The sequence below is a fragment of the Penicilliopsis zonata genome, assembly GCF_001890105.1.
Source record: "Penicilliopsis zonata CBS 506.65 unplaced genomic scaffold ASPZOscaffold_5, whole genome shotgun sequence".
NCBI lineage: Eukaryota > Fungi > Ascomycota > Eurotiomycetes > Eurotiales > Aspergillaceae > Penicilliopsis > Penicilliopsis zonata.
Genome location: NW_019208915.1, coordinates 649,523 through 676,098, shown reverse-complemented (window position 1 = coordinate 676,098; position 26,576 = coordinate 649,523). Strand labels below are relative to the sequence as shown.

The window sequence follows — 26,576 nt, the reverse complement described above, 5'->3', positions numbered from 1 at the left end:
CAGTGATGAAGAAAAAGATGACATTGCTACAGATGCCAACTAGAGAAAAGATCCGTCGAGATCAAGAAGAGAAGAGGAAACCACTTTAGATCCAGGTGAAAACAAATAAAACTGTGCAGTGTTCCATTTAAACGAGCAGAGCAGCAGCACCGACGAGGGCAACAGCGGCGAAGCTGACGCCGGTACGGCCAGCAGCACCGGTGTAGGCCGGGGTGGAGCTGGAAGCAGTAGAAGAGCCGGTGGCCGAGGCGCCGGAGGCGGAGCTGCGCAGGCCGGTGGGCAGGGAGGAGGAGCCCTTGGTCTGAGAGCCGGAGCTGGCAACGGCGGAGGAAGAGGCACAGTAGGTGGTGGTCACCAGGGTGTAAGGGGTGGACAGGGTGTAGCCGGAGGGCACAGCGGAGACGGCAGAGACATCAGAGGTGGCAGCAGAGACCGAGACGACGGTGGCGGTGGAGGTGGCGGAAGAGGAGGTGGCGGCGGCGGCGGCGGAGGAGGAGGTGTAGTAGGGGTTAGCGACGCCGAACTGGTCGGAGTACTGGTACTGGCCGGTGCCGGCGCAGACGAGCAGAAGACCGTAGTGGGTGGTGTCCGGGACCAGGCTGGTGCTGGGGGTCCAGGAGAAGGAGCCGGTGTTGTCGACGCTCTCGGCCAGGGTCTCGAGGACCTGCATGTTGGTGCTCTCGCCGCGCAGCAGGACGATGGACAGGTCACCGGTGGTGGTCGCGTTCCAGGTGATCTCGAAGGCCTCGCCGGCGGTGACGATCTGGTTCAGACCGGGGGTGTAGATGGCATTGCCGGAGGGGTCCTCGCTGTAGTCGGGGGTGTAGTAGGCGGAGGCGAGGGCCAGGAGGCCGGAGAAGACAGCAGCGACACGCATTTTGCTTGTTTGTTGGGAGAAATGAATGTATGATTTTGGTGGATGTAGTAGTACTGTACTGTAGTAGTAGTGAGGGAATGGACGTATCTAAGAGATACAAGTTGATGGTAGAAAGAATGACTGGACGAGTTGACGAAGGAAAGGAGAGAAGGGAAAGAGGAAGAAGGGAGGAGGAGGAGGAGGTTAAAGTACAGGGTGGTTGAGTGTGGAATGAGCCAGTGCTACCTCCTCCTCCATATGCCACCAAGTCTGACTCCGCCACTACCTCGTGTTTCCAGTGGGACCGTGGAAGTACCAGGGTAATTCTCCAGGTAATCCTTTATTCTATATATCAATAAATATATATATATTCTCTCTCTATCTATTCATTTAAATAAATGAGATAATACTCTACCCAACTGCCAACTACTCATATATTTCTCTATTTTCTATCTCTTTCAAGGAGATACATACAAAGACTGAAACAAACTTTTCATAAAGTTCAGCTCATTTACTTTCAGTCCGCCAAGAACCAACATGTAAGACAGAGACTGACAGCTAACCCAGGTTGAGGGTAGTAACTTAGTAAGACTAACTAATAAGTACCTCATCCATATGGATGACCCCTAAAGGACCCTTCTCGGCTAGAAAATGGCTAGTAAACATCAGGTAGGATCTAATTTCCCCGACAGCCAATCATCTGCGCAGGGTCCCTGTGCTCCACCTGTAGGGTCTGTTTGGGTCTAACCGGATTAAGCCCCTTCCATCCCAAACCGGAATAGGGCGTCTGCCTGCGAGGCTCTTTGTCGTTTGTTATTTCCCTGACCTGTTCTCCTATAGTTATAACTTTCCTGCTTCTTTATTTAACGGTTTATGTTGTGTCACAACTCACAGCTGCATATGGATATTTTTGGTACCACATGACAGTACTAGTTACATAAGGGTCTGACCAGGTGCTAACTAATTAATTAACTACTGGGTTGCAGGAGCTACCCTACTCCGTACTGTCAAGCCTATCAGCCCTGGCTCCCTTCCGAAGCGCCCCAGGGGATCCTGCATAAAACAGTGCCTGTCGTTGGGGGAAGTCGTCTCTTCGCTGTCGACAACGACACACCCCCATCCAGATATTCTCTCTCCGTTTCCCTACCTCTGTCTAGAATTAAGGCTGCATGGCGAGAGACGGTTCCCTCCTGATCATCGTGTCAGCAAAAGAGACTGTCTGTGCCCTGCTTCTATACCTAGGTGGTCGACTATGAGGCAACAGATGCCCACCGATCAGAAGGACGAAGTCAAAGGACAACCCTGGCGTCTTCGATTCGTATTTCAATATAATCAATCCCTTTCACTACTTACACTCCAGACGTTGTATAAAACGCGGCAAACAGGTCTGTGTCTTTTTGATTGCCCAAAGGCAATCGAAGATAGATACTTAATGATAGCTAGTACGGATACTTCCATGGGTCTGGTTCTACCAATTTATCCTCGCATTCATCTCGTATCTCTTATTTACTATTTTGAGCGGTGAGACAGGGTGAGTCGAGGTGAGACAAGATGAATCATGATGGATATTGATCAAGTAGAAGTTATTCTTGGTCCATGGTTGCCTATGTGGTATGTGCTTCTAGAACGCTGCCAGACTACATAACCTACAATCTATTACCAAGGTACGGGGTATTACCTACCAACCACTCTGTACACTTGTTGACGAGTCATAATTGTCGATCGTATCACATGGAATTCATATTATTCAGCACAATCACGTGATAATACCATTGATCGTCGATCCTCGGAGATATTCCGCACTACTATTGTTATCACGACAAAAGTACTCTTATTTGTGGATAGTATGTAGTAACTATGTATTACTGCAGAATATCCTCTTCTAGTTAATGCAACTAGCACTACTGCAGACTGCAGGCGGCAGACTGCAGAACTACCGAGGAACTACTACGGAGTAGTAGAAGACTTAGTAACGGAGTACTTCAAGTCTCCTACGTAGACATACTTATGGAAAAAAACTCTAGGCCAGGCACTTTATATTAAACCTGTATTTATGGTTATAATTCTGCAGATCCCCAATTCAGCACGGGATAAAAGGCAGATCGACAGTGGGGATAACTATATAGTATAGTACTATACCTAGTATTAGCTACCATTATTGCTTAAGTTACTGGGGGATGTAGAAGTGACTAAATATTAGTTCTCTATTAGCCAGTTATTTAGTTTAACTAGTGATAATACTTGCATTTCTGGTGGGGAAGTAGTTATATCTCTTCTCCTACTTGCGAGTACCTACTACCTACTTATCTATTTACTTAGGCATAGTATATATGTACTTTGTCATTCTGCCACTATTAGACTACTATCTCATTGGTGATGCAGGTATCTTCAACCCACTCTACCGGCTAAGGAAAGAACAATATAGCACCTAGGTATCTACCAAGGTGACTACCTTGCAGGACTAGCTGGGTAGTATTTATTACAATTACGGAGTAAGTTCTTCATCTGCATCTTCCGTCCGATGTCCGGCGCATTAGAAAACATACTACGAAGTACCTTTACTATTACTCTTACTACTCTGACTACTCTGACTACTCTGACTACTCTGCAACTGGTCTATGCTCACGGCGGATCTCTCTTATGGATGTATACTATTGTGCAATATCGAGGGTAGTTACCTAGTACCAAGTATAGATACGGTGATTGACGGAGACCCCGATTTGCTCTGCAGAAATGGATCGGCGTTCATCAGGTTCGAGAGGGTTACGTAGGTACTCCATTGACCAGGAGTCTGCATAGGCTAAATACCTAGGCATGTACCTAGGCATGTACCTAGTATTAGTAGGTAGTGACTATTGTAAGAGAGTGGAGGTCTAATATCTATGGAGGGGTTGTAGTTGTAGGCATATAAAGGCTTCCTCCTCACAAGAACAATCAATTGATAGACAGATCTCTTTCTCTCTTTCTACAATCTCCACTCAAACTACCGTACAAAAAAAAAATGCGGCCATCTACCCTTTTCATCCCCCTGGCCTCTCTGGCAGCATCGCTCGCCTCAGCCTGCGACCCCAGCACCCTCAACACAACCCTCTACCTCTATCCGATCACCGAGACGGGCACGACCGTCTTCGATGTGGCCCGTCTGACAGGCCGTGGCGTGTGCGACATTGGCCGCGCGAACCTCATGGCCGACGTGACCATCATCCCCAACGTAGGCCAAACGCTCTGGATCCCCCCGCAAGTGTGTGAGCCCGACAACACGTCCTGTCTGATTCCCGACACGAACCGCACCCGAACCTGCATCTACGGCGGCCCACGCCTCTACTACACCGTCAACGGGGACACGTACGACGTTATCGCGCGTCGACTGAACATCTCTACGGCTGTATTGCTGGCAGACGACAACGGAGCGAACTATACTGCCACCTCTGCCTTGCCCGTGGGCACCTTCATCAAGGTGCCCACCTGCTCGCCTAGTCGGTGTGTGATCGAACCCTTTGATTTCACAGAGGGCGTGTACCTCGATCTCGCCAGGAAATATGGCACCACCGTCGGCCAGATCATGATGCTCTCCCCGACGTACAACTATAGCGTGAGCTTGTATGAGGATACGGGAGCCAGCACCCCGACTATCAATATGGCCTATAACTGTACTGCTTTGTCTAGCAATGTGACTGCTTTGACTTAGATAGATAGATAAGACTAGACTAGAATAACTTATAGACTAGATTAGACTAGAATAGAATGAGAATATGTTTAGTAAACTTTGATATTCTAAAGGTTTGAAGTAAAGTTTGAAGTAAAGTGATCAGTCTATTTATCAACGCCGCTAAAACTATGAACTCGCGTTTATCTCTTTATGCCCGGAAAATGGACATACAGAGGGTATCGGAATCGCAGACTTGGCCCCCGTTGAAGGATTTGCTGACGGAACTGGTCCATCACTACTACTCACACTCGAGCCATCATCATCACTCGAGTGCGACGAGGAACTCTCGCCAATCACCTTCTTGCCATCCACGTACCCTTCTTTGTCTTCATACTCGTCCCCTTCGTTCCCGTCGGCGTACTCCTCCCCATCGCGCACGTACCATTTCGCAAACAGGTCGTTCTGGATCCAGATGATTTTCCCAATCGCGCGCACGAGGGCGATCTTGCGTTGGAGGGGGAGACGCGGGTGAGACAGGAGGGCTTCGGTGAAGATGTCTTGGATGAACCCTAGACACACGCCGATGTGGACGTATTCGATGTTCAATGCGTGGAGGCGGCCTTTGCCGCAGTGCATGAGACTTGAATCTGTTAGTATTTTCTCTCTTTCTTTTGCGAGTGATACAAGGCTTCATACCCCACTTTATCTAGATATTTCCAGAATTCCATGGACGACGGGTCGGAACACAGACGGGTGAGATACCATCGTAGGAACATCTTGCGTCGGAGAATCTGCGGGCTCTCCTCGTTCATGAATTCTTCTAATGGCCGTTCGTCGGCTGTGTTGCGTGTGTGGAAGGCTCGCGCTGTGATGTCCGTCTCGAGCAGTTTCTTGTATACAATGTTGACTACTGCGGGGATCAGGGCTTTGATGTATTTTGATCCGGTGGTGAGGGCCTCGATGTCGCCTAACAATTAGAAAAAATGTCTTTCAGAATAATATATATATATATATATATACATTTCTTAAATGCATACCAGAATTGAAGTCGAGAAAGTCATGGAGATAGCTGACGCGCGTTTCGAGCTGGGTGTACAGCTCTTTGCGGCCCACATGCTTCACTGGGCGGTCTTTTTCTAAATGGATGCTGTCCATGGTGTAGAGGTATTATAGAATAGAGATAGAGATAGAGAGATAGAGAGATAGAGGGAAGTAGAGGTTGATAGTGAGGTCAATAGTGAGGTCAGTAGTTCTTAGTAGTTATGAAAGTCCCTCCATCTTATATACGAGCCCTCCCGGAACCTGGCGAGAAAGACTCACTCAACCCGAGAGCGTGGTATGATCGAGATCTCCCAAGTGTTTTTTCGGGGCTGCTTCGGACTTCTCCACATGCATAGTAATCGTGTCGTTGTTAGAGGACAAGAATAGATCATGTTGAGTATTATTTAGTATGGTGTTTTAAGGTAAACAGTCGGGGCCGACCGGCGAACGGCCGAAGCGTTAACCGTAGCCTCGATGCTTAGTTAGTTGGGTAGTAATAAGTTAGTTAATTAGCAGTTAGGTAGATACTCGATACTCCGTACTCCATCAAAAAGATGAGCAGGTGTCGTGTGATCGGGAGGATGACGAAGGGGAGCCTGGGGAGGTGGCCTGATGTGGCGGTTCAAACAATCCTCACCCGGCATCGACTAAGTCGACTCCTGAGCCAGCTGATCAGAATGTCGTCAGTAGCAGTCAGTAGTAGTTAGAGTCATTCTAGACTGGTATCATAGAATTAAAGGAGCAGGGAGCAGGGATTACTTCCTGGCGGCCATGTAGTAGAGTAGGTAGTTTGTGAGTCACTGAAGTGAGTGGTTAGTTGGTATGGAGTACGGAGACTGCCAGGACTGTCTCACGTGATGTCATGCCTTGAGGCTTGCAGCCTGGATTTCAGCAACCTCATCGGTTTCACTAACCAACCAAGTACTCCTTATCTCACATCTGATCCAACCGTTAACCTTGTATCTTATATCAAGGTTCAAGTGGAGAATATCAGGTTCTTCTCGACGATTCTCAAGCTTTACTCTATTTAAATGCCTATTCTGCAAGATCAACAATTGAACGATCCCCAAACCCTACTACACTACACGCCTTACCCGCCTCACTACTACTACTACCCCTAACTTCATTTCATAGTCTGTTTAATAGTTTACCCACACGTACATTGGATCCGACTACTCCCTGCTTGGATCATTCCTACTCCTGTGATGGATTCGGATGCCTGTCAAGGCTTAGTAGCAGATGGACCTGGAGGTTAACTCCGCACGCACCACGGCAATTCGTTATTATTGACCGCCGTTTTACGGCATTACTCGGCAGGTACTCTGTGCAGGGCAGGCATACGGGAATAATAAAGGGGAATTTGCAGGATTAATGCCTCAAGACTGCATATTACTCTAATATCTGGCATGACCGTTGACATACAAGCGTCAAGATGAGCATATCGACAGCATTTACAGCACTTGACAAAAGCACCTAGGTACCTAGGTACCTATTAACTAGTTACGGAGTACTCTGGAGTAATAAACTATTGCCTAGTGACTGTCTTAAGGATCCATATCTGTACTAACTATCTTGCAGAGAGCTAATTTTATAGTACTTCCTCGGTCATCGTCAGCACAGAAGGTCTAGCAGATGCTCTTTCTATTATATATTTACAATTATATATCTCTGGGGGTTTGCCATGTTAATCAAATTATTATTATAAAATGTTATTATAATTTCTCTGTAGTGCTGGTGTACAGAGTACTAATAGTACTCCGTAACTAGTAGCTTGGGCTAATCCAACTACTATAAATAGTTTCAATATATGAACTCGAGTCAGCAATAATCATAATATATTGGTTTGATAGTAACTTTCGTCTATTAGCCTCTTTTTTTTTGCTTTCAGTGTCTTTCAATTGGATGGTCCTGCCGCAAACGTTGATCAACACCTGCTTAGTCATGGTATGAGAGCTGTCCATGACTCCCTAGTTATTAGAGAAAGTCTATCATATAATAATAATTATATGATTTTCTTCTATAGTTAACAATAAATATAGAGTATTAAAGTCTCTTTGTTTAGTGTTCATCAATACGGAGTACTCAGGTCAGCTTTAAGCAAGGGACGCACCATTTCACATGCTCAACACCAAATACTACTCCATAGTACTCCCTCCATACTTGGTACTTCACTATCCACTGACTATCCTGGTTTATCCTCAGTTTGGAGATCGACACAGAGAATCAAGAATTGACTATCAATTTAATAGATGGAGAATACAAGACACAAATTAAGAATGAGGGTCTGCTCTACGCCTGCCCCTGGTGTGACGACTTCTGCGATGGGAAGGTACGGCTCTGGCTGCAAACAGACATCAAAAAGGTCGACTGACCCTCCTAGAGATCTTCTGAACAGTCAAACTCTCGGAATTCCAGAGCTTGTGCATTGTCATTCTCTACCCCACATTCGTTTTCGCTCTACTCTCAATATCAATAGCTCATATTCTGCTCACTTGTGTCCGAAGTGCTGGTCACACCGCATCTGCGCAAGTTTCCGATCGGTTCTGGTGTCCGACAGTCTGACTGACTGACTGACTGACTATCCAATCCAGGCACCGAGTTGGTTGTCTACCTACTGGTTAGTCGGATCCCCTATCGGTACTCTACAGGGTTCCCCGGTCCTGCTTGCGGCCATCTTTGCGGTCTCCGTCCCCCGTTCGCGGCTACGGTTACAGCAGGACCCTGCCTGGGTCCGGAACCTTCCCCAGATCGGCGGGTCATATACTATCTGCCAGTCTTCAAGGGTTTTTCTCTTTTTTTTTTTTTTTTTGTTTACCGTGACTGACCCTCGCCCCAGACCCCGGTCTTGCTTGCGGCTGCTCACATCCGGGAGCGTCCATCGTGATTTCGTTACTTATACCGGGCGATCACCATTCATTCGATCTCTCGATCTTCAGTGCCTTGATCCGTCTTGAAGGACCAGCCTCCTAGGAACGTTTCCTTCCTCCCCCCCCCCCCATTCTTTTCTCTCTATCCTTTCTTGATATTGTTTCTCGTCAAAACTGTGACGATGTTTGCTGGACTTCCGCCAAAAAAGACGCTCCTTCTTGCGCTCCCTCTGCTGAGCAGTTGGGTCGAGGCCGCGCCCTCTAGTAAATTGTAAGCGTCCTCACTCTCCCCCTCCCTTCGAAATTACTGCTTCATATTTCCTCGCTGACTCCGTCTGTCCGTGAACAGTCGCCTGGGATCCCGTGACTTGACATTCGACTACGGTAGCAACAAGGTCCATGGTGTCAACCTCGGAGGATGGCTAGTGACCGAGCCGTGGATCACACCCTCGATCTATGAAGGAGCAGGTGACTCAGCCGTTGACGAATGGAGCCTCTGCGACGCCCTTGGTCACGATGAGGCGCTTTCTCGGCTCTCCAACCACTGGAACACCTTCATCACCCAGGACGATTTCAACCAGATCGCCGCCGCGGGGTTGAATCACGTCCGGATCCCTGTTGGATACTGGGCTGTCGCCCCGATTGACAACGAGCCGTTCGTCCAGGGTCAGCTCGACGTTCTCGATAATGCCATTGATTGGGCCCGCGGTGCTGGTCTCAAAGTATTAATCGATTTGCATGGAGGTATGCGTCTGAACCAAGGCATGTTTTTAAGGTACCTTTTTGACTGACCTGAACTTGTAGCCCCCGGCTCGCAGAATGGCTTTGACAATAGCGGCCGCAAAGGATCTATCAACTGGCAGCAGGGAGATACAGTTACACAAACTCTCCAGGCTATCCGGGGCTTGGCCGAGCGATATGCGCCACAGACCGATGTGGTCGTGGCCATTGAAGCTCTCAACGAGCCGATGATCCCCTCCGGCGTGAACCAGGATCAGCTGAAGCAGTACTACTACGACGTCTGGGGCACCGTCCGCGACTCTAACCACGACACTGCCGTCGTCCTGCACGATGGTTTCTTGGCAGTCGACTCGTGGAACGGATTCATGAACGAGGCGTCCGGGGTCTGGTACGTCATGATGGACACCCATCACTACGAAGTGTTCGACAACGGTCTGTTGGCCATGAGTATCGACGACCATGTCAACACTGCCTGCCAGTTTAGCAAGGACCACCTGCAACATGTAGACAAGTGGACCGTTGTAGGCGAATGGACCGGTGGAATCACCGACTGCGCCAAGTGGCTCAATGGACGAAATGTCGGTGCTCGCTACGATGGGACATACCCGGGCAGCACGGCCCTCGGGAGCTGTGACGGCAAGTACCAGGGCACTGTCGATGGGCTCTCGGATGCCGACAAGTACAACGTCCGTCGCTTTATCGAGGCCCAGCTGGATGCGTTCGAGAAATCCACTGGTTGGATCTTTTGGACCTGGAAGACTGAAGGCGCTCCGGAATGGGACATGCAGCAGCTTCTTGCAGGAGGGCTCTTCCCCCAGCCTCTCTCGGACAGACAGTACGGCACCAACTGCGCATAGTTCCCTTCCTCTGTTCCTCATCTTGTTTCCTGTAATATACGCTCAGGACTCTTCTCTATTGTTATCGTGCTATTCGTGCCTCTCTTCCATATTCCCCGTCCATCCAAATCTCCAGCTAGATATTCCGGTTGGCGTATTGATCCTGCATCGCATGCATCCAGCTTAAAGAAATACATACTCGAGAGTCTTAAAATTGCGTACAGAGATAGTCCATATCCAGAGTAGAGAAATAGACACTTAAGTAGTGGTGTAGCATTCATTTATCAGGTATATGCAGCCAAGCCACCTGTATCACATCTAGCTTATAACTACTAGATACGTGAACTACATATAGTAGCCCTTGACTCGGAAGAGAGAGAGAAAGGTGGGGAGGGGGGAGGGTTTAGAACAGCCCCAAGCCGACGAAGGAAGCCACGACATCACGGTCCACGTTGCCGAGCCAGTCCTCCTGGAAGCGGTGCTCACCGCCACAAGCAAGAACAAGGGCATGCAGGTGCTGCTTGATGAAGTCGCGGATGTTGATCTTGTGGATGACGTCTGCGGCGTCCCATTCTCGGCGGCGCGTGGTCTCTGGCGGCTCGTTGTCATCGTAGACCTCGGTCGCTGAGGATGTGGTGGTGGTGGCGGTGGTGGTGGCTGGGTCCCCGCCCTTCCAGAAGATAAGGTAGTCGCCGCTGCGGGGATCGTTGGGGTCGTCGCCGGCGCCCTCGGCAAGCTCGGTGACGATATCTGTCCACATGTTTAGGTATGATTGGAGATGGTTAAGGATGTAAGGAGGGGGTGATGGAAGCGATGATGACGCTGCTAATGCTGATTGTGATTGTGAAGATGTGGTGTTGAGGGCTAGTAGGTGGGTGAGGCCGAGGGCATGGAGCTTTTTCTGGCTCACGCTGCCGATGTTATCGTAGTGAGAGAACCACTCTGCTACGAGCCAGGTCAGAGCCTGCTCCTCCGGGGTGGCCGTTGCGGCGGAGACAGCCGAGGCGAAGATCTGCGGGTTGGCAAGGGCTAGTCGGGCGAGGATGGATAGGTAATCTGTTTCCACGACTCCGTGGACCGGGGAGGATTTCCTGTTCGGTCCCGTCGTCTGGCTTGCTTCGTGGGCCGAATGGAGCCCCTCAAGGAGCGACGCGAGGAAGGAGCTGTCCAAGAGAGACCGGGCAAGGATGTTGTAGGTGTTCTCATTGCCTCCATCGACGGCTTCGACACACCGGATGACCATCTCCACGAGACGAGGCACCGTGCCAAGACGTTGGCGTGTGGTGGACTTGAGCAGGCTCTCAAACGAGACTAGCAGATGGAAACGGATCTTGTCGCTGAGAACCTCTTCCGGGGCCAAGAGAATGTACGATTCGGCGATTTGGAGGGCCTGCGGGGCACTGTCTGTCGCGTCTTCGAAAATGGGGAACAGGCTTGGAAGAAGGGCAAGCAAATCTGGGGGTGCCGGTCTCGGTGTCTGAGTAATTATGGCTGACCAAAGCTCCAAGGCCTCGTCCAACAGATATACCAAGGTTTCCTTTCAAGAAAAAATAGTTATTAATTTGAAAGGAATTTGGCAGTGCCATGGGAGAGTGCTTACAGAACCTGGCTCCACGGAGCTGCGAATCAATGGAAGAATGAGCGAATGGTATTTCACTGAGTCTTGCTTCAATGAGTTGATAAGTGAGGAGAGCAAGGTCAGAATGGCTTGCTTCATGAGGTGCTCCTCGCCGGAGTGCTCCCATAGGGGTGGCAGCAGAGAGAGCACCTGGTCGGAGAATGGAGCGATCTATATAGCAAGGTGTTAGAACTGTGGAGGATGTCTTTGGGATAAACATTGCCTACATGATCTTCCATCTTGACCACGGCGATGCGGACAGTCTCCAGTAGGCCCATTTTAGTCTCGGACAGGTCAACTTCCTGCACGAGTGCCATGAGGTCTTGTAGGATAGAGGGGGCATAGGGCATGAACGCTGCAGGAGAAAACTCGTATGGGTCGAGCACATTTCTCAGCTGTCTTCCTGCAGTAATACGAACCACAGGATCGTTGAGAGGATCCTGCTTGTTGAACAGATACCGGAAAATCGTGTATATGGCGTCTCTGTTTAGCTCGCCTGGCTTCACGGGCACCCATTGGCCAAGCAGAATCGCAATCCTTCTTCTAAGGAGGTTATATCCAGGTTCTTGGATCTGGACTTCCGGCACAAGGGTTCTCTCGAGGAAGGTATTAAAGTCCAAGTGCTGCTCCAGGGACGCGGCAGCGAGGCCAACAGCAGCATACAGCGAGTCCTTCAATAGAACGTCGCGATTCTCGGGGTCTGGTGATGGGGTTAGACAGACTAGAAACAGGAAGCGAGGGCAAGGTGGTGAGCCATACTTGCAAAAGTGTAAAAAACATTTAGTAACCGGGGTATCAATAGCTCTTTGAAATGAATGACGAGGTCCAGGAAAAGCTTTTCGGAACATGCGCGAATCGAGAACTCCCAAGCTTCGGCGCTCTCCTCTTCTTTTCTCTCCCAATCTTCAGGGTCCTCCTCCCACTCTTGAAAGTCACTCTTCCTGAACTTGAAGAACTGTGTAACGAGCAGTTCCATGACATTGACCACAAAGTCAGGCGTAAATAGTTGTGTTTTGATGAGCGCAACTGATTCCTTCTTCTCCTCCTTGTCTTGCGGCGTCTGGTATTTGAATGTCTGCGCAGGGTTGAACACCATCTTGGCGCAAGCCCTGATCAGCAAAAGGGCTTTCAGACCGATCCTCTCCGTTAAAGTCTTTTCTTCAGAATCGCCATCAGACCCTAGCTTCTCATATGTTTCTCCCAGCTTCATAACCAAGGTCCAGTAGGATCTCACAAGAGGAACACTATCCGGCAGCAGAGCAAACGAGGCTGGGTGAGTTTTGGACATCTCCACATGGAGTTTAGATAGCTGGAGCAAGTGTTTTTGGATGAGCCTCTGCACATGGGGAGGAAGGCCCCCCGAATTCTCTACGAAGGAAAGAAACTTGCTAAAATGAGAGTGAGTCAAGCCCCAGAATCCTTGGACATCCTTGTCCCGATTTGGGTGCTCGAAGCCCGCAATGATTAAGCGGCGCAGAACCTTCAAAGCAACAAGACTTTGTTCGATGGGCTCGAGTAATGTTGTTTCATCAGCATGACCTTGTTCGAGGAGCAATCCCCAGCTGTTCACTTTCTCCACGTATATGCCTCCCAGAAGGCGGAAAATCTCCGGGGAAACGGACTGGAGGTTGGCCCTGGTTCTTTGAAGCCGCGCGGTTGATAATTCTTTGATGATTTGCAAGAGAATTAGGAGCGTTCGTGGCAATTGGAGCGGATTGGCTCCAGGTTGTGTAGAGGAACGAAGGAAGGCAATGATGGACGGGATAGAATCAGGCCTATGGCAAGAATATGATGGTTAGAAAAGATATCCAGCTAAAGCTTGGAGACAGCATACCAGTCTTGCGGGAATTCGTAACGCATAATCTTTGCAATCATTAATGAATTGTGAAGCGCAAGAAGAGGAGCCGGTTCGACAATCCCGGCCTCTAGAGCTCGGATTTTGATCCGTTCCTTTTCTTCTTTCTTGATGGCACTGGCCAATGAGAGTTAGAACATATCTTCTTCTTCTGGCACAAGATTCTGATACTAGCGTACTTTGTAGCGGTTTTCCTCCAATACTTGTCTATACCGTTCTTAAGCTGGATGATCGCCAGATACCGAACCTCGCCGGGGACCGAGTAGTCAAGGAAAATATCCTAGTACCTTTGATCAGTCTTATGCTCTCTGCACGATTTCATCTTTCAAGGAACCACAATATCTCACCTGAAGCGAAGAATAGTATCCCGGCTGCGTTTCCCAGTTCTGAAGCTGCTGTGTACCAGTCTGTACCTGGTGTTGTGATGAGCTTGCCGCAAGCACCAAAGCGCTGAGAACATTGTGGGATGTCAGAGGATTTGCCTCTCCAGGCAATTCTACGACATGGGCCATGACGAAGAAGAGATTTAGAGTACACCGTGAAAGGAACTGGGGGGCAGTCTGGCCCGTTCACGTCGAGGATCAACGCCCAATGTGGGGTGGGGGAATGAGGGAGAGGAGGGATATAGGAAGATGTGAATGAAGGATTAGCAGGGCTATACGGCAGATGGGGAAGGAAGGGAAGTCGAAAACCCAGCTTCTCGAGGCGTTCACACTGTCGCGAGGTTGCGAATAAAGAAACTGGGACAAGGATCGAATGTCGCAGAGCTCTAGAAAGAAAGCCTGCTTTCTCCCTCCCCGCTGTCTCGATTGATTCCTCAGGCCCATAAAGCTTGTCAAACATGTCAAACATGGCGCTGTCGGAGGAGTGTTTTTCCTTGGGTTTGGCTTAGCCCGATACGGATCGACTTTAGGGCTCAATTCAAGGGTTTCGTGACTTATCAGTCTTATCGGCTTGCCCTGATGAAGAATACCGTTTTGTCTGGACAAAAATCAAGGTCACTATGAGTTCACATTCTGATCAAGCTTCTGAACAATATTGACATCTATTTTGGACTCAAAAAATCTCACTCCTGATCCCCGGCACCGGGACCGTGACATAGCCATGATGTATCATGACGCAAGGTCAGAGTTCAGCTATCATGGATGCTATTATAAGTTCCCTAAATCGACAATAGAAGTGAAGATAGGAGCTTTTTCTTTATATATATTTGTCATTTCGATAGGGCTTTTTACAATCTACATTATGTCCGAACAGTCCGATAAACTCACCCAGCAAGCTCTTCGTGCCGAGCGCAATCTCAACTCCTACCAAGCCAAACAAGGCGTAGGACGGCAGAGCGATTCGAGTACGTCATATTCATATCAGAGTCTATGCAATATGTTAATTACCATTATGGCAGCTGTTGAATCCGGCGTGAATGAGATGGCCGGCAGAGAGGTTGGCCAGGACAGCGATATCCGATATGGAAGAGGCTCGGCCACCGCATCGGGAAGCGATCGCAAACTAATTCCAGAGAGCGAAGGGGGTGGCTACGATTCCCGAGGAAGGTAGGAAATCTATTCAGGAACTTGTGGGCGGTATATAAATTATACCACGCATGAATATTTGCTGATATTTCTGTTTTACCTAGGTTGACCCAAGCGAAACACTTCAATGGTCCCGGTGGTCCTGAAGACAAGATGAAACGCGCCGACGAAGCCCTTACTCCCCAGGGATTGAAAAGGCACGAGTAGCGCAAGTAAAGATGCTCGAATTCTTAATTATTTATTGACGGTCTATAGTACTATAGAATGATATATTACAAGCTTATTATGTTATCATTACATCATACTGCAAAACAAGTGACACGAGTAGACAACTGGAAGTATTAGAATACTGTTTCATTGATTGATTAAAGACATTAAAGCATTTCATCTAGTGCGGTGTTCCCATTACTCATTAGTTGAGAGACGGAAAATCATCATGTCAGGTTTGGAACATGATCATCGTAATAGACGTGAAAAACTAGTAAAAAAAACTGTACAAGGCCGCATTTGCATTCAGGCCAGTCGTATCGCCTTTTCTTTTCTTTACCCACACCAGTTGAGTAGAGAGTATAGGCTCAGGGTTGACCCTTGATCAAAATGGCAGGTGATTATCTGCCCCATTTAGAAAGCCAGCAGAGCACCGAGGAAACCAAGGGAAAGGGTGCTGAGGGCAGGGATCATGTGAGAGGAGGCAGCGGAAGAGGAGGAAGAGGAAGCAGCCGAGGAGGAGGTGGTGGTGGAGGAGGAGGAGGTGTTGGAGCTCGACTTCTTGGTGAAGGTGACATCGACGTTGTAGTTGGACGCGGTGTCATAGGGGAAGGGGTGGGTGTAGTTGAAGGTAGCCTCGCGGCCCTTGTAGGTCTCCTTGACGATATCGAGGATACCATTGCCAGCCGAGCAGGTGGCGTTGGTCAGGGGGACAGGCCACACAGAGGAGTACTCTGAGTAGATACTGTCAGAGAGAGGACCGGGGTAGGTCTCATTGAGGTGAAGGTTGGTGGTATCAACATCATAGTTGACGTAACCAGTCTCGTTGGCGACAATCTCCAGAATGTTGGCACCGCAGTCCCAGCGACCCAGGGAGGGAAGACCCCAGTTGGCAGAGAGGGAGGCAATGATGGAGTAGTGGGTGTAGAAGGTGTCGTCAGTGGTTCCCTTCAGGCTGTCGGGGACAGCACCTCCCAGGAGGATGCTGAAGACTCTGTTACCCTTAGCATAGGTATCATCCTCGTCGAAGGTCAGGAGGACGAGGGTGTTGTTCATGAAGTAGGTGTTGTTAAGCAGATCCGAGATGAAGCCACGCTCCCACTTGGCACCGAAAGTGATGTTGGTGTCATGGGCGTCGTTGGTCATGTTGGGGGTGATGAAAGCATACTGGGGGAGCTTCTCGTTGTCCAAGTCATTGTACAGGGAAGTGAAGTTCTTGATCATGCGCAAGCGGGTGCTGTTCGAAGTGACAGAGTCAAAGAGGATAAGGGGGTTGTGCTTGCGGACGTAGTCGTTCGCATAAGTCTCCTGGTTAGAGTAGTTGTAACCCTGGAATCCAGCATAAGGCAGACCCTCCTGGTATTCACCCCAAGCAATGCCCTTGGTGTCGAAAAGATCGGCAATGGTCGACACGTTGGAGGGAATCTGGTGAAAATCGTCGTTGTCCATGCCGAAGTTGTCACCCGAGGCCGAGGCGCAGTAGTTGGGCTCGGAGGGGTGAGTGGTACCATAGTAGTTGGTCAGGAGGATACCCTGCTCGGCCAACCACTGCATGTTGGTGTCGTTAGCGGCAACGTCGTAGTCCTAATAATTTATTGTCAGCATCTAAGGTCTTTAAGAGATACAAGGGGCCACAAAATAAAAAAGAGAAGTACTACTTACAATGTTCTCCAGCCACACCTGGTAGAACTTGTCGAAGACAAGACCCTTGACGTCGGAGGTAGGGGAATAGGGCTCCACGGTGGCAGCAGCCTTCTCGATCTCAGCGAGAGTAGGCTCGCTGGTGTTGGCAGTCTGAGCATAGCTCAGGGACGCCATGGCGAGCAGGGAAGCGACGGTAGCCTTCATCTTGACGATGCGTACGATTCTTGGATCGATGGAGCTTGACGAGATCGAGGGGTGAATCTGCCACTTGAGAAGAGCAAGGGGGAGGGAGGGAAGAGCACGGCAGCTGGAGTTTTATACTGCTAGGGCTCGCGGATGGGAGTCAGCACGTGGCCTGCCAATTCACCTCACTTGAGCCCCTACCTAGTCAGGTAGGGTTACACAACACCATGAAGGAATAATACCTACTAGAACCGTTTACCCTCCGAAATTACTATCTAGGTACCTAGTACTAAGGTACTATAGATAGCGGGCAGGCCCATATCTGAGCCCATTCACAAGTCAACTGACGAGAAAAGGTGCTGACCCGGAGTGCTACCGGCTGAATAGCAGCACACCCTGCACCCACGCTGCCGCAGGTCTGAATCTCATTCGACTCAGTCTCAACCTGCAAAACCAGTTCCTTCCCTCTCTGGAGCCCTGGAGTTTGTCCCCCTTCGGTTACCGTTGCCTTGGCCAAGCCTGGTGGCCGACGCCGGGCCCACCCAGGCATATATCGGGCTTGGCGGGGCACTGGTTCTCTGCTTCCGGACGTCTTGGCAGCGCCCGCCCACGCTGCACGTGCTTGCTGCAGCTTCTTGGGTGGTTCAGGAACCGGGACGAAGCTCTGGAGGCGTCCATGAACCGCCCACAGGATGCGTGCCCAGAAATTTGCTGATCAATGTCACGACTTCTACTGGGCTCTGGAGGTTCCCAATCTCTCTTAGAGGCTTGGGCAAGACGCAATCTTACCTACACTTGCCTACGCGATCTTTTTGCGCCACCAATAACAGACCCTCTCCTCCCTGATAAAGTTTCGGAATTGTCATATCCACCTACCTATAAGCATGTGTGGCTTTTCCTTGACATGGGGAGTTTACTCTACCCCAGTGTACTTCATAGTAGGTTACAGTCTGTTCATTTCTCCTGCTGTCCAAAGAATTGTATAAAACTTATATAATGATCCGATTTCAATCTACCAGGAAGGATAAATAAACGTAATTAAAGTTTTTGTCAATAGGTGGACCTCGTAAGCTGTTCTGATATCAGACCCTTCTAGATTTTTTTTTTTGCTTGTCCAAAGAGGTTAGCAGCAACCTCCGCTTACCACAACACGCTGCACGTGGGCTGGAAACGCCTCCAGGTGAGTTCGTCAGGTTTGGAAGGTCCGACTCCACAGTGTCATGTCATCTTTCCGGCACAGTGATTGGACGAGTCAAGGTAGGTTCCATTTGATTCCTTCCAGAATCAAAATGCTGCCATTTATCGAGCATCCATACTGCATCGTACTACCTCCTACTAAGGCACCTAAGGTACTCCATAACTCGGTGAACTCCATATAGTTCTTACCAAAATACAGCTCTCTCATACCCACTCTGAACCATAGAATGACGAACTACCTATCCGTATATCCGATGATACGGTGCCCATTTTTCAATCGGTATTGACCTACCTAGTACCTACTGCCTAGGTAGGTACCAGGTACAGTCGATTCAACGCTTTTAGTGTGTCATGTGACGGACTGTTGAGTCCTCGACTCCTCATTCCAATCTTGCAGACTTCTGGCACTGCTCACCAGCTACTATTTACCACCTTCCCTTGGAGTTTGACTCGGACTCGCAGGTAGAAGAAGTGTCGGGAAGATGCAAGTACCCAGAGACTGCATAAGATACTTACAAGTACCTATTTGATTATGAAACGTGAACCTTGATGGCAGAAGAGTGGCTTTCGTACCCTCTCACCGTGTCTTCAGAGAATATACTGACATTTTGTCTCGTCGAAAACCAAGCCTATTGGGACGATAACGTCAGTTCCTACCCGAAAAACACTAACCTACCAGCTCCGATACCTACGAACCCAGTCGATTGAGTATAAAGCTACTTTGTTGTCCCTCATCTCACGAGCGATCGAATCGAGTCCGACGGTTTCGAAGGCGAAATGACATGTCACCTTGATGTCAAAGGAGAAGAAGACGGCCGAAGTCTTTCCTGACACATACTTTTGGCAGATAAAGAATGGTGCATCAACTGTTTCGTAGACAAGATGCAAGGTTCGCTTGGCCCTTTTGATGGCGTACAGAGCGGGTTGATCCAAAAAGCGTACACTTCTTCCAATCCTCTAATAAGAAGTTTGTAGCATTCAGCACTGCCGAGGTGTCACTGCTCTCTTCTCAGGATCCATTTATATAAATACTTTATAGAAACAAATTTAAAGAAAATGGTTTCTGCAATTATTAGTAGAATCATGGCATAGTAGATGACTAATACTCCTAATCACAGCACGTGACTTGACGCAACCTCGGCTGGTTCTGGTGCGGCTGTGACGGTGATTGTGATCAGCCTCGAGCGTGAGACACCTTTCCAGTCCCGATAATAAACCAGGTTGCTTTACTTGCCGTCGTGCCCTTGTAATCTCACCTGCAGGATGGTCCTACGATGAGCTCTACCAACTTCGCCGCTGCCCAGGAGCGGGTTCTCGAACGTCGTCGCCTGCGCGAAGCCGAATCTCGTGCCAGACTCGCGGAACAACAGCGGGCCATCGACCCGGCCACCCTCGAAAGAATTCCCCGGCCATTGCGAGGCCTCCCGCAACGGGGGATATCGTTTTGGAATACATTGAAGAGTCGTGAAGGGACTAGTCCGGCTTTCCGGATCGGCCAGGTGGATGCCGAATTGCTTGATGAGGAACTACTGGGGTTGCTGAAGGGGCAGGTCGGAGAAGCGTTGAAATATTTCGGAGTAAGACGATCCAACTGAACCTCTTTTTGTTTGATCCTTTACAATCACTGACAATAGTCTCTTGTTAGCCGCACATGCGCGATGAATGGTCCCACGAAACGTCGTTTGTCCTGCGCGCCATCCTGTTCAAACTCTCGATATGGGACCACGATGCTTCGTATGGAGCAGCGCTACAGAATCTGAAATATACGGACAGTCGTAGCAAAGGCCCTGTTTACTCGCCCCCGACCAAATGGCAGAAGGTTCTGTACGGCCTTCTAACCGTTGGAGGACGTTACGCTTGGGACAAATGGGAAAGCTGGTTGATCGACCAAGAGGGTGGCTACGAAGAGGTATATATAAATCCTGCCTTCTCCTCCATGATCCGTGCTTATGATAGCAGCCATCGCAGGACGTACGAATGATGGCTCGGATAACCGACTTGGTGTCGACGACCCACTCGATTGCTGCCTTTGTGTCCTTTTTGGTCTTCCTGGTGAACGGCCGATACAGAACGCTGGTTGATCGAATCCTTCGGATCCGTCTCACGTCGCCTTCCAGCCAATCGAGCCGCGAAGTGTCTTTTGAATATTTGAATCGGCAACTGGTCTGGCACGCGTTTACCGAGTTCTTGTTATTTCTGCTTCCACTCGTCGGTATCAGCCGATGGCGGAAATGGCTTTCGAGGGCATGGCGCAAAATGCTGTCGAGCTTCAAATCAAGTGCTCGTGTTGATGATGCCGATGACGACAAGTCATCTGAGAAACAGGGAGAACTAAGTTTCCTTCCTGAGCGGACCTGCGCGATTTGCTATCAGGCGCAGAACCCCGCGTCAACATCGGAGAGTGAAGTCATGGCCGCACCTGCGCTGGCTGGCGATCTAATCGGGTCCGCTCAGACCGATATCACCAACCCATATGAGACCGTGCCGTGCGGCTGCATCTATTGTTTTGTCTGCATTGTGCACAAGCTGGAGGCCGAAGAGGGCGAGGGATGGGTATGCCTCCGCTGCGGCGAAGTGGTCAAGAAATGCAAACCCTGGAACGGCGACGTGCTGGAGGAAGTCCGTGTGCCCTCGGGTAGCGGGAAGAATGTCGGGTTCGCAGTGATCGATGAAGGGGGGAAGCCAGCGACGGGGTCAGAGAAGGCGATCAGCACTGACGAAACTTTACAGCACTCGAACGAGTGGTCCGAGTCGACTGGCGGGAGTGAGCCAGATGATCAACAAAATTAGCTGTCTGGAGCACTCGTCAGATGCATATAGTTCGTTACATAGATACCCATACCCCTACGGAGGTTTAATTATATATAAACACATTCCAATTTAGTCATTCCAATTTAGCTCAACATATGCAGACAGAGTTAACAACCCATAAATTACACCGAAATCGTCGCGTAAAACCCGACAGCAGCCCCGATCAAAGGAAAAATCGCCCGTGTAGCGTTCAGTGCCGACCACTTCACCAGCAAGGCAGGGACCTCGCGGTCCTCCGCCTCCCTGCGCCCCAGAAGAGCCTGTTTCTCTTCCACCCGGATATGCCCGGGATCGTCTCTCGTCGCATGGGCCTCGAGCCGGGCGTTGGTTCTCCCCATCACCAGCAGCGTGTAGGGGATGATCCCCGCCGAGGCCACGGCAGCAATCAGGTAGCTTCCGGAGGCGAAATCGGACTGATCACGCAACGCCCAGGCTAGATAGGCGTACGCTGCCGCCGAGGTGCCTGCCAGGAAGGGCAGCGTGGATTTCCCCATGTTATAGCAGGCGAGCCATTGGTGTGTGATGTGTGGGAGCGAGGAACCGGGCGTTGGTTCCGTGAGTGGTGTAAGGGGTGTCTCTGGGTTTCGGGCAGGGAGGACGAGGGCAGGGACGGTGAAGAAGGAGAATGAGAAGATTCCTCCTGTTTTTTGTCAGAGAAGAGCTGCAAGAAGATTCCTTTCGGGGAGTGAGTAGTATTGAAGATACCTGAGGCAAGAGCTGACCCGATGATCCCTACAGCTTGAGCAGTGCGTAAGACGTCGGTCGACATGATGATCAAATGAGTAAGATGGAAAGGATGAGAGTATTCAGAAGATGAAAAGATCAGAGTATTCAGAAGATGAAAAGAATCAGTGTATTCAGAAGATAGTTTTATTGTTTGCTGGGGCGAAGTTGTCATGACCATGACGTAACCACTGCCAGATGCAATTGCAATTGCAATTGCAATTGCAATACAATACGAGGTCTTCTCTACAGTTCGATGAAATTCATGAAGCCTGAAGCCATGGCCAGACAGCATATATCAGTTAATATGAATAGGAGTCTTGTATCTCCTTCTGGTCAACGGTAGTCTGACTGCTCGGTAGTTCCAGAGCTATCCGAAACTCCCGGCTATTCTTCTTCACTATCTTAGAAAAGAGAATAAATATAGAGTACCTACAGTAATAAATGATAAAGAGTATCTTATTTACCGGATATTCTTTAATTCCATAGTCAGGTAGCTACGTGCCTGTGCCTGAATGCTCTAGTAATCCCCTCTCTCTTATACGTCAATTCTTCCCCGCAACGGAGACTCGCCGTGAACAACTTCCCTCCCCCTCGGCAATCATCGCAACCGACGAACCCCTCGGGCTTTGGGGCGCTGGAATCAGCTATATATTGGAAGGTTAACGCTTGTCTTCGTCGGAGGTACAGTCGTTAAAGTGCAGGTTGAGTCTGAGTTGTCCAACGTTGAGATATAACCACTGGGTAGTATCTACTTTGTACTTCTATAGGCAGCGGGCACTCTACTGGCAAGCTGGAAGATATGGATCCCTCCAAGACGGACTCCTTTTCGGAAGACAGGTATTTGAAGTTCCCCTGTCTTCCAGAAGGGACGAGGCATGCGGATGGTTCGCTTGCGTTGAACCGTTTCTCCAGCACTATCACCAGCGGCCATGACTTTCCCGGGGCGAAGGTGGGTAGATTTGGCTTTGACTCTAGTTTTGACTGTAGTTTTTGATTCTAGCTTTTGGTTCTGACATGTTATAGGCAATGCTGTATGCAGCCGGCGTGCCGAATAACGAGGTAATGTCGAAGAGTCCGCACGTCGGAATCGCCTCGGTGTGGTGGGAGGGAAACCCATGCAACATGCATCTCATGGGTCTGGCTAAGACGGTGAAGAAGGCTGTGGTGGAGAAGGACATGCTTGGGTGGCAGTATAATACTATTGGAGTGTCGGATGCGATCTCAATGGGCAGCGAGGGTGAGAGATCACCCCCTCGGCTTTGCCTTGGCTATTGCGATCTTTCTCGGAAACTGACAGACCAGGAATGCGGTTTTCTCTGCAGACTCGAGAAATCATCGCAGATAGTGTCGAGAGCGTGACGTGTGCCCAGTATCACGACGCGTGCATTGCGATTCCGGGCTGTGACAAGAATATGCCGGGTGTGGTGATGGGGATGGCCCGACACAACCGCCCGTCGCTGATGATCTACGGAGGATCGATCCAGGTCGGATACTCCGACCTGCTTCGCAAACCGGTCAACATCTCGTCGTGCTTTGAGGCAGCGGGATCATATGCGTACAACACACTGCGGCAACCGGACGATGGCGGGGACACTAGCAAGACCAAGGACGAGATCATGGACGATCTGGAACGGCACGCGTGTCCTGGCGCCGGAGCATGCGGGGGCATGTTCACGGCCAACACGATGGCGACGGCCATCGAGTCCATGGGACTCTCGTTGCCCGGCTCGTCGTCGACTCCCGCCGAGTCGCCGACCAAGATGCGCGAGTGCGTCAAAGCCGCGGATGCGATCCGCGTCTGTCTGGAGAAGAACATCAAGCCGCGCGATCTGCTGACCAAGCGCTCCTTTGAGAACGCGCTCGTCATGACCATGGCCCTGGGCGGCAGCACCAACGGCGTGCTGCACTTCCTTGCCATGGCGCGCACTGCCGGGGTGGAGCTGACGCTCGACGACTTCCAGCGAGTCAGCAACAAGATCCCCTTCATCGCCAACCTGTCACCAAGCGGCAAGTACTACATGGCCGACCTGTACGAGATCGGCGGCGTGCCCTCTGTGCAGAAGCTGCTGATCGCCGCGGGCCTGCTTGACGGCGACATCCCCACGGTGACGGGGAAGACGCTGGCGCAGAACGTGGCCTCGTGGCCCTCGCTGCCGCAGGACCAGGCCATCATCCGCCCGCTGGACAACCCGATCAAATCCACGGGTCACCTACAGATCCTGCGCGGCAACCTCGCGCCCGGCGGGGCGGTGGCCAAGATCACCGGCAAAGAAGGCACCCGGTTCACGGGGCGGGCGCGCGTCTTCGACAAGGAGGTGCAGCTCGGTGGAGCGCTGAACCGCGGCGAGATCCCCCGCGGCGAGAACCTGGTGCTCGTCGTGCGCTACGAGGGTCCCAAGGGCGGTCCGGGCATGCCAGAGCAGCTCAAGGCCAGCGCCGCGCTCATGGGCGCCGGTCTGACCAACGTCGCCCTCATCACCGACGGTCGCTACTCGGGCGCCAGCCACGGCTTCATCGTCGGCCACATCGTGCCCGAGGCCGCCGCGGGGGGGCCCATCGCTGTCGTCCGTGACGGCGACGTCATCACCATCGACGCCGAGAACAACACCATCTCCATGGACGTCACGGACGAGGAGATTGCCCGCCGGCTAGGTGAATGGCGGGCTCCAGTGCCGCATGTCACCCGTGGCGTATTGGCCAAATATGCCCGGCTGGTGGGGGATGCGTCGCATGGAGCCATGACAGATTTATTCTAGAGGACAACGTTTTTTTTTTTTCCATGACAAAAATAATTATGTAGCAACTGTACCGTTGATGCTCTCATTCTATTGCGTCGTATCAATGATCAAAGTACTAGTTCCGGTTCGTCCGGTAGTTGTATCCCCGATCGACCATCGCCTTCGCATTACGAGTCTGCTCGTCCAGATCCTCGACAGGAAGACCAAGCAAGGCATTGTCTACCCCGTGCAGGGTCTCAAAGTCGCCGCCTCCGTTCGGATAAAACACACGCGAGTACATGGCCCTGACGAGCCCGGCAGGGTTGCCAGCCCTGAGCAGGGCGAATCCTCGCTCGTAACGTTCGCTGCTGGACTCATGCTCGACAGACCAGTCGGCGTCCGAGTCACCAGTCACCCGCTTCCAGCTGGCGAACATATCCTGTTGGTTCAAAAGAAAGCTAGAGATGTATACGGTCTTGTTCCGCCAGTGAGACAACGTCAGCGAAGAAGAAGAAGAAGAAGAAGAAGAAGAAGAAGAAGCGTCTTCCGGGAAAACCTTCAGACTAAGCAGAGCGGCAACCGCACGACCACACTGAGCCTGGGTGCTGATATTGATGCGAGTGGTACCGTCGTCAAAATAGACGAGTTTCTTGCGGGCAAAGTCGAAGCCGAACCCATCCGGTCCCAACAGCAGGCTATGTTCGTACCAGAAGCCGCAGACGAGGCCAACCCACGCCAAACCCGCTTTCTCAACCATCCCATCTGCCAGGAACTTCCGGGACTCGTTCCAGCCGGGGATGTCCTGTGCCAAACCGGTGTGTAGCACATCGCACCCCCAGATGTTAGGCATCACCCATTTCACGCCCGCCTTCGCGGCGGCAACCACCAGTTTTGTCTGTGTGTCTCTTGGGGCTGTGACTGCCAGCGTGATTATGAGACAGTCCTGGCCTTTGAGGGCGTTCACCAGACTATCTTCCTCGTCGTAGTCGACTGTCACGCTGCGCATGCCGGCGGGGAGGGGGTTCGTCCCCTCTGCTCGTGTCACGGCTGTCACGGTGTGTTTGCCGGTTTGGAGTAATGCTTCTGCTATATATTTTCCCACGGAGCCGCCGGCCTATTATCAGCATTCCTTTAGAGAGTATTCTTTTATAGAGAGAGACACCCGTACCCCGATGATAGCAACATGCTGGATCTGGTTCGTAAAGCCCGCAGGCTGGTCTTTGGCACTGGTCATTTGCTTAGGTAGTATATTATGTATTGGTGTATTGGTGTAAACTGGAATAAACAGTGTTATTATATACTTACCACCCGGCATATACAGTTATCTCCGGGCTCGTAAACCGAGCTGTTCCCGTTTACCTATGAGACGAGGATTCAAATAATTCGTATCATGATCTTAAGCATCTTCTAGCAGCCGGAGATAAGCTAATTCCGGTTATAGTAGAGTAGTAGAGTAGTAGAGCAGTAGAGTAGTAGAAGTCACTATTAATACTTGATATTTGTGGTTTAATGGTGTTTGCAGATAGGACAGTACTACACTATAGTTATGTGTATCTGCGTACTACAAACTGAAATAGATCAACGGTACCAGATCATGGATCCGTCTGTTCTGGAATTTTCGAATGTCTAGTGGAGAGTTTATTTAATGGACACTGGCAAGGCGTGAACTATGAGAACTGGACCTTACAGATAGTACTAGACCTAGTAACTGCTAGAATATAAAGTACTAGGTAGTAACTACTTTATACATTAGGTAGTGTACAGTGTACACTGTAGAGTAACTATTCTGCAATTCCAATATACCATATTAATTATTATCCATGGCGATCTACATATTATATCTATATTATATTGATATTATATTTATATTTATATTTATATTTATATTTATATTTATATTTATATTTATATTTATATTTATATTTATATTTATATTTATATTTATATTTATATTTTATATTTTATTTTATCTTGCCAACTCTAAAATCCAACCAATCAGAACCCGCCCTCACAAGTATGCCCCCTCTGACGCCATCCGAGTGGCCGCCCAGCCCGACCGAGTTTGCCATCGCAGATCCTCCACGGTCCTCTGCTCCCTG

The 26,576-nt window shown here is 50.1% G+C and overlaps 11 protein-coding genes across 11 annotated transcripts; 5 read left to right on the top strand and 6 right to left on the bottom strand.

The window, feature by feature from the left end:
• Positions 1–127: 127 nt before the first annotated feature.
• Positions 128–877, bottom strand: ASPZODRAFT_63497 (hypothetical protein; the record flags this gene model as incomplete). The annotated part of the gene is made up of 2 exons (XM_022729156.1): positions 128–314; positions 375–877. 2 exons carry the CDS (start codon positions 875–877, stop codon positions 128–130), a joined length of 690 nt encoding a protein of 229 aa, XP_022582196.1.
• A 2,945-nt stretch (positions 878–3,822) lies between these two features.
• On the top strand, positions 3,823–4,605 carry ASPZODRAFT_114656 (hypothetical protein). Its single transcript, XM_022721089.1, has one exon. It carries the CDS (start codon positions 3,858–3,860, stop codon positions 4,542–4,544), a length of 687 nt encoding a protein of 228 aa, XP_022582195.1. The 5' UTR covers positions 3,823–3,857; the 3' UTR covers positions 4,545–4,605.
• An 86-nt stretch (positions 4,606–4,691) lies between these two features.
• Positions 4,692–5,660, bottom strand: ASPZODRAFT_141259 (hypothetical protein; the record flags this gene model as incomplete). The annotated part of the gene is made up of 3 exons (XM_022724732.1): positions 4,692–5,145; positions 5,202–5,472; positions 5,543–5,660. 3 exons carry the CDS (start codon positions 5,658–5,660, stop codon positions 4,692–4,694), a joined length of 843 nt encoding a protein of 280 aa, XP_022582194.1.
• Positions 5,661–8,595: 2,935 nt separating this feature from the next.
• Positions 8,596–10,011, top strand: ASPZODRAFT_141258 (hypothetical protein; the record flags this gene model as incomplete). The annotated part of the gene is made up of 3 exons (XM_022724731.1): positions 8,596–8,684; positions 8,763–9,157; positions 9,218–10,011. The coding sequence occupies 3 exons, from the start codon at positions 8,596–8,598 to the stop codon at positions 10,009–10,011; spliced, it is 1,278 nt and encodes a 425-aa protein (XP_022582193.1).
• Positions 10,012–10,393: 382 nt separating this feature from the next.
• Positions 10,394–13,975, bottom strand: ASPZODRAFT_63665 (hypothetical protein; the record flags this gene model as incomplete). Its single annotated transcript, XM_022729172.1, has 7 exons — positions 10,394–11,527; positions 11,591–11,779; positions 11,836–12,308; positions 12,368–13,383; positions 13,443–13,580; positions 13,643–13,743; positions 13,811–13,975. The coding sequence occupies 7 exons, from the start codon at positions 13,973–13,975 to the stop codon at positions 10,394–10,396; spliced, it is 3,216 nt and encodes a 1,071-aa protein (XP_022582192.1).
• A 733-nt stretch (positions 13,976–14,708) lies between these two features.
• ASPZODRAFT_15128 (hypothetical protein) lies at positions 14,709–15,199 on the top strand (the record flags this gene model as incomplete). The annotated part of the gene is made up of 3 exons (XM_022725723.1): positions 14,709–14,811; positions 14,866–15,013; positions 15,097–15,199. 3 exons carry the CDS (start codon positions 14,709–14,711, stop codon positions 15,197–15,199), a joined length of 354 nt encoding a protein of 117 aa, XP_022582191.1.
• A 427-nt stretch (positions 15,200–15,626) lies between these two features.
• On the bottom strand, positions 15,627–17,128 carry ASPZODRAFT_1744248 (hypothetical protein). Its single transcript, XM_022727027.1, has 3 exons — positions 16,862–17,128; positions 15,765–16,783; positions 15,627–15,706 (listed from the first exon to the last, which is right to left on the bottom strand). The coding sequence occupies exons 1-3, from the start codon at positions 17,045–17,047 to the stop codon at positions 15,670–15,672; spliced, it is 1,242 nt and encodes a 413-aa protein (XP_022582190.1). The 5' UTR covers positions 17,048–17,128; the 3' UTR covers positions 15,627–15,669.
• A 2,369-nt stretch (positions 17,129–19,497) lies between these two features.
• On the top strand, positions 19,498–21,013 carry ASPZODRAFT_15126 (hypothetical protein; the record flags this gene model as incomplete). The annotated part of the gene is made up of 3 exons (XM_022725721.1): positions 19,498–19,800; positions 19,869–20,132; positions 20,183–21,013. The coding sequence occupies 3 exons, from the start codon at positions 19,498–19,500 to the stop codon at positions 21,011–21,013; spliced, it is 1,398 nt and encodes a 465-aa protein (XP_022582189.1).
• Positions 21,014–21,091: 78 nt separating this feature from the next.
• ASPZODRAFT_131230 (hypothetical protein) lies at positions 21,092–22,014 on the bottom strand. The gene is made up of 2 exons (XM_022722705.1): positions 21,740–22,014; positions 21,092–21,674 (listed from the first exon to the last, which is right to left on the bottom strand). Exons 1-2 carry the CDS (start codon positions 21,936–21,938, stop codon positions 21,157–21,159), a joined length of 717 nt encoding a protein of 238 aa, XP_022582188.1. The 5' UTR covers positions 21,939–22,014; the 3' UTR covers positions 21,092–21,156.
• Positions 22,015–22,559: 545 nt separating this feature from the next.
• Positions 22,560–24,516, top strand: ASPZODRAFT_151141 (hypothetical protein; the record flags this gene model as incomplete). Its single annotated transcript, XM_022725706.1, has 3 exons — positions 22,560–22,709; positions 22,784–22,997; positions 23,063–24,516. 3 exons carry the CDS (start codon positions 22,560–22,562, stop codon positions 24,514–24,516), a joined length of 1,818 nt encoding a protein of 605 aa, XP_022582187.1.
• A 97-nt stretch (positions 24,517–24,613) lies between these two features.
• Positions 24,614–25,711, bottom strand: ASPZODRAFT_15123 (hypothetical protein; the record flags this gene model as incomplete). The annotated part of the gene is made up of 2 exons (XM_022725716.1): positions 24,614–25,591; positions 25,646–25,711. The coding sequence occupies 2 exons, from the start codon at positions 25,709–25,711 to the stop codon at positions 24,614–24,616; spliced, it is 1,044 nt and encodes a 347-aa protein (XP_022582186.1).
• Positions 25,712–26,576: the final 865 nt, after the last annotated feature.

What these genes read in the sequence shown, in the direction of transcription:
- ASPZODRAFT_131230 (XM_022722705.1), bottom strand. Translation starts at nt 21,938, where the DNA reads ATGGTCATGACAACTTCGCCCCAGCAAACAATAAAACTATCTTCTGAA. An exon ending in CGGGTCAGCTCTTGCCTCAG is followed by an intron (nt 21,675 to 21,739) that starts GTATCTTCAATA and finishes GACAAAAAACAG; the next exon opens with GAGGAATCTTCTCATTCTCC.
- ASPZODRAFT_1744248 (XM_022727027.1), bottom strand. Translation starts at nt 17,047, where the DNA reads ATGAAGGCTACCGTCGCTTCCCTGCTCGCCATGGCGTCCCTGAGCTAT. An exon ending in AGGTGTGGCTGGAGAACATT is followed by an intron (nt 16,784 to 16,861) that starts GTAAGTAGTACT and finishes ATAAATTATTAG; the next exon opens with GACTACGACGTTGCCGCTAA. An exon ending in AACGTCGATGTCACCTTCAC is followed by an intron (nt 15,707 to 15,764) that starts CAAGAAGTCGAG and finishes TCCTCGGCTGCT; the next exon opens with TCCTCTTCCTCCTCTTCCGC.
- ASPZODRAFT_114656 (XM_022721089.1), top strand. Translation starts at nt 3,858, where the DNA reads ATGCGGCCATCTACCCTTTTCATCCCCCTGGCCTCTCTGGCAGCATCG.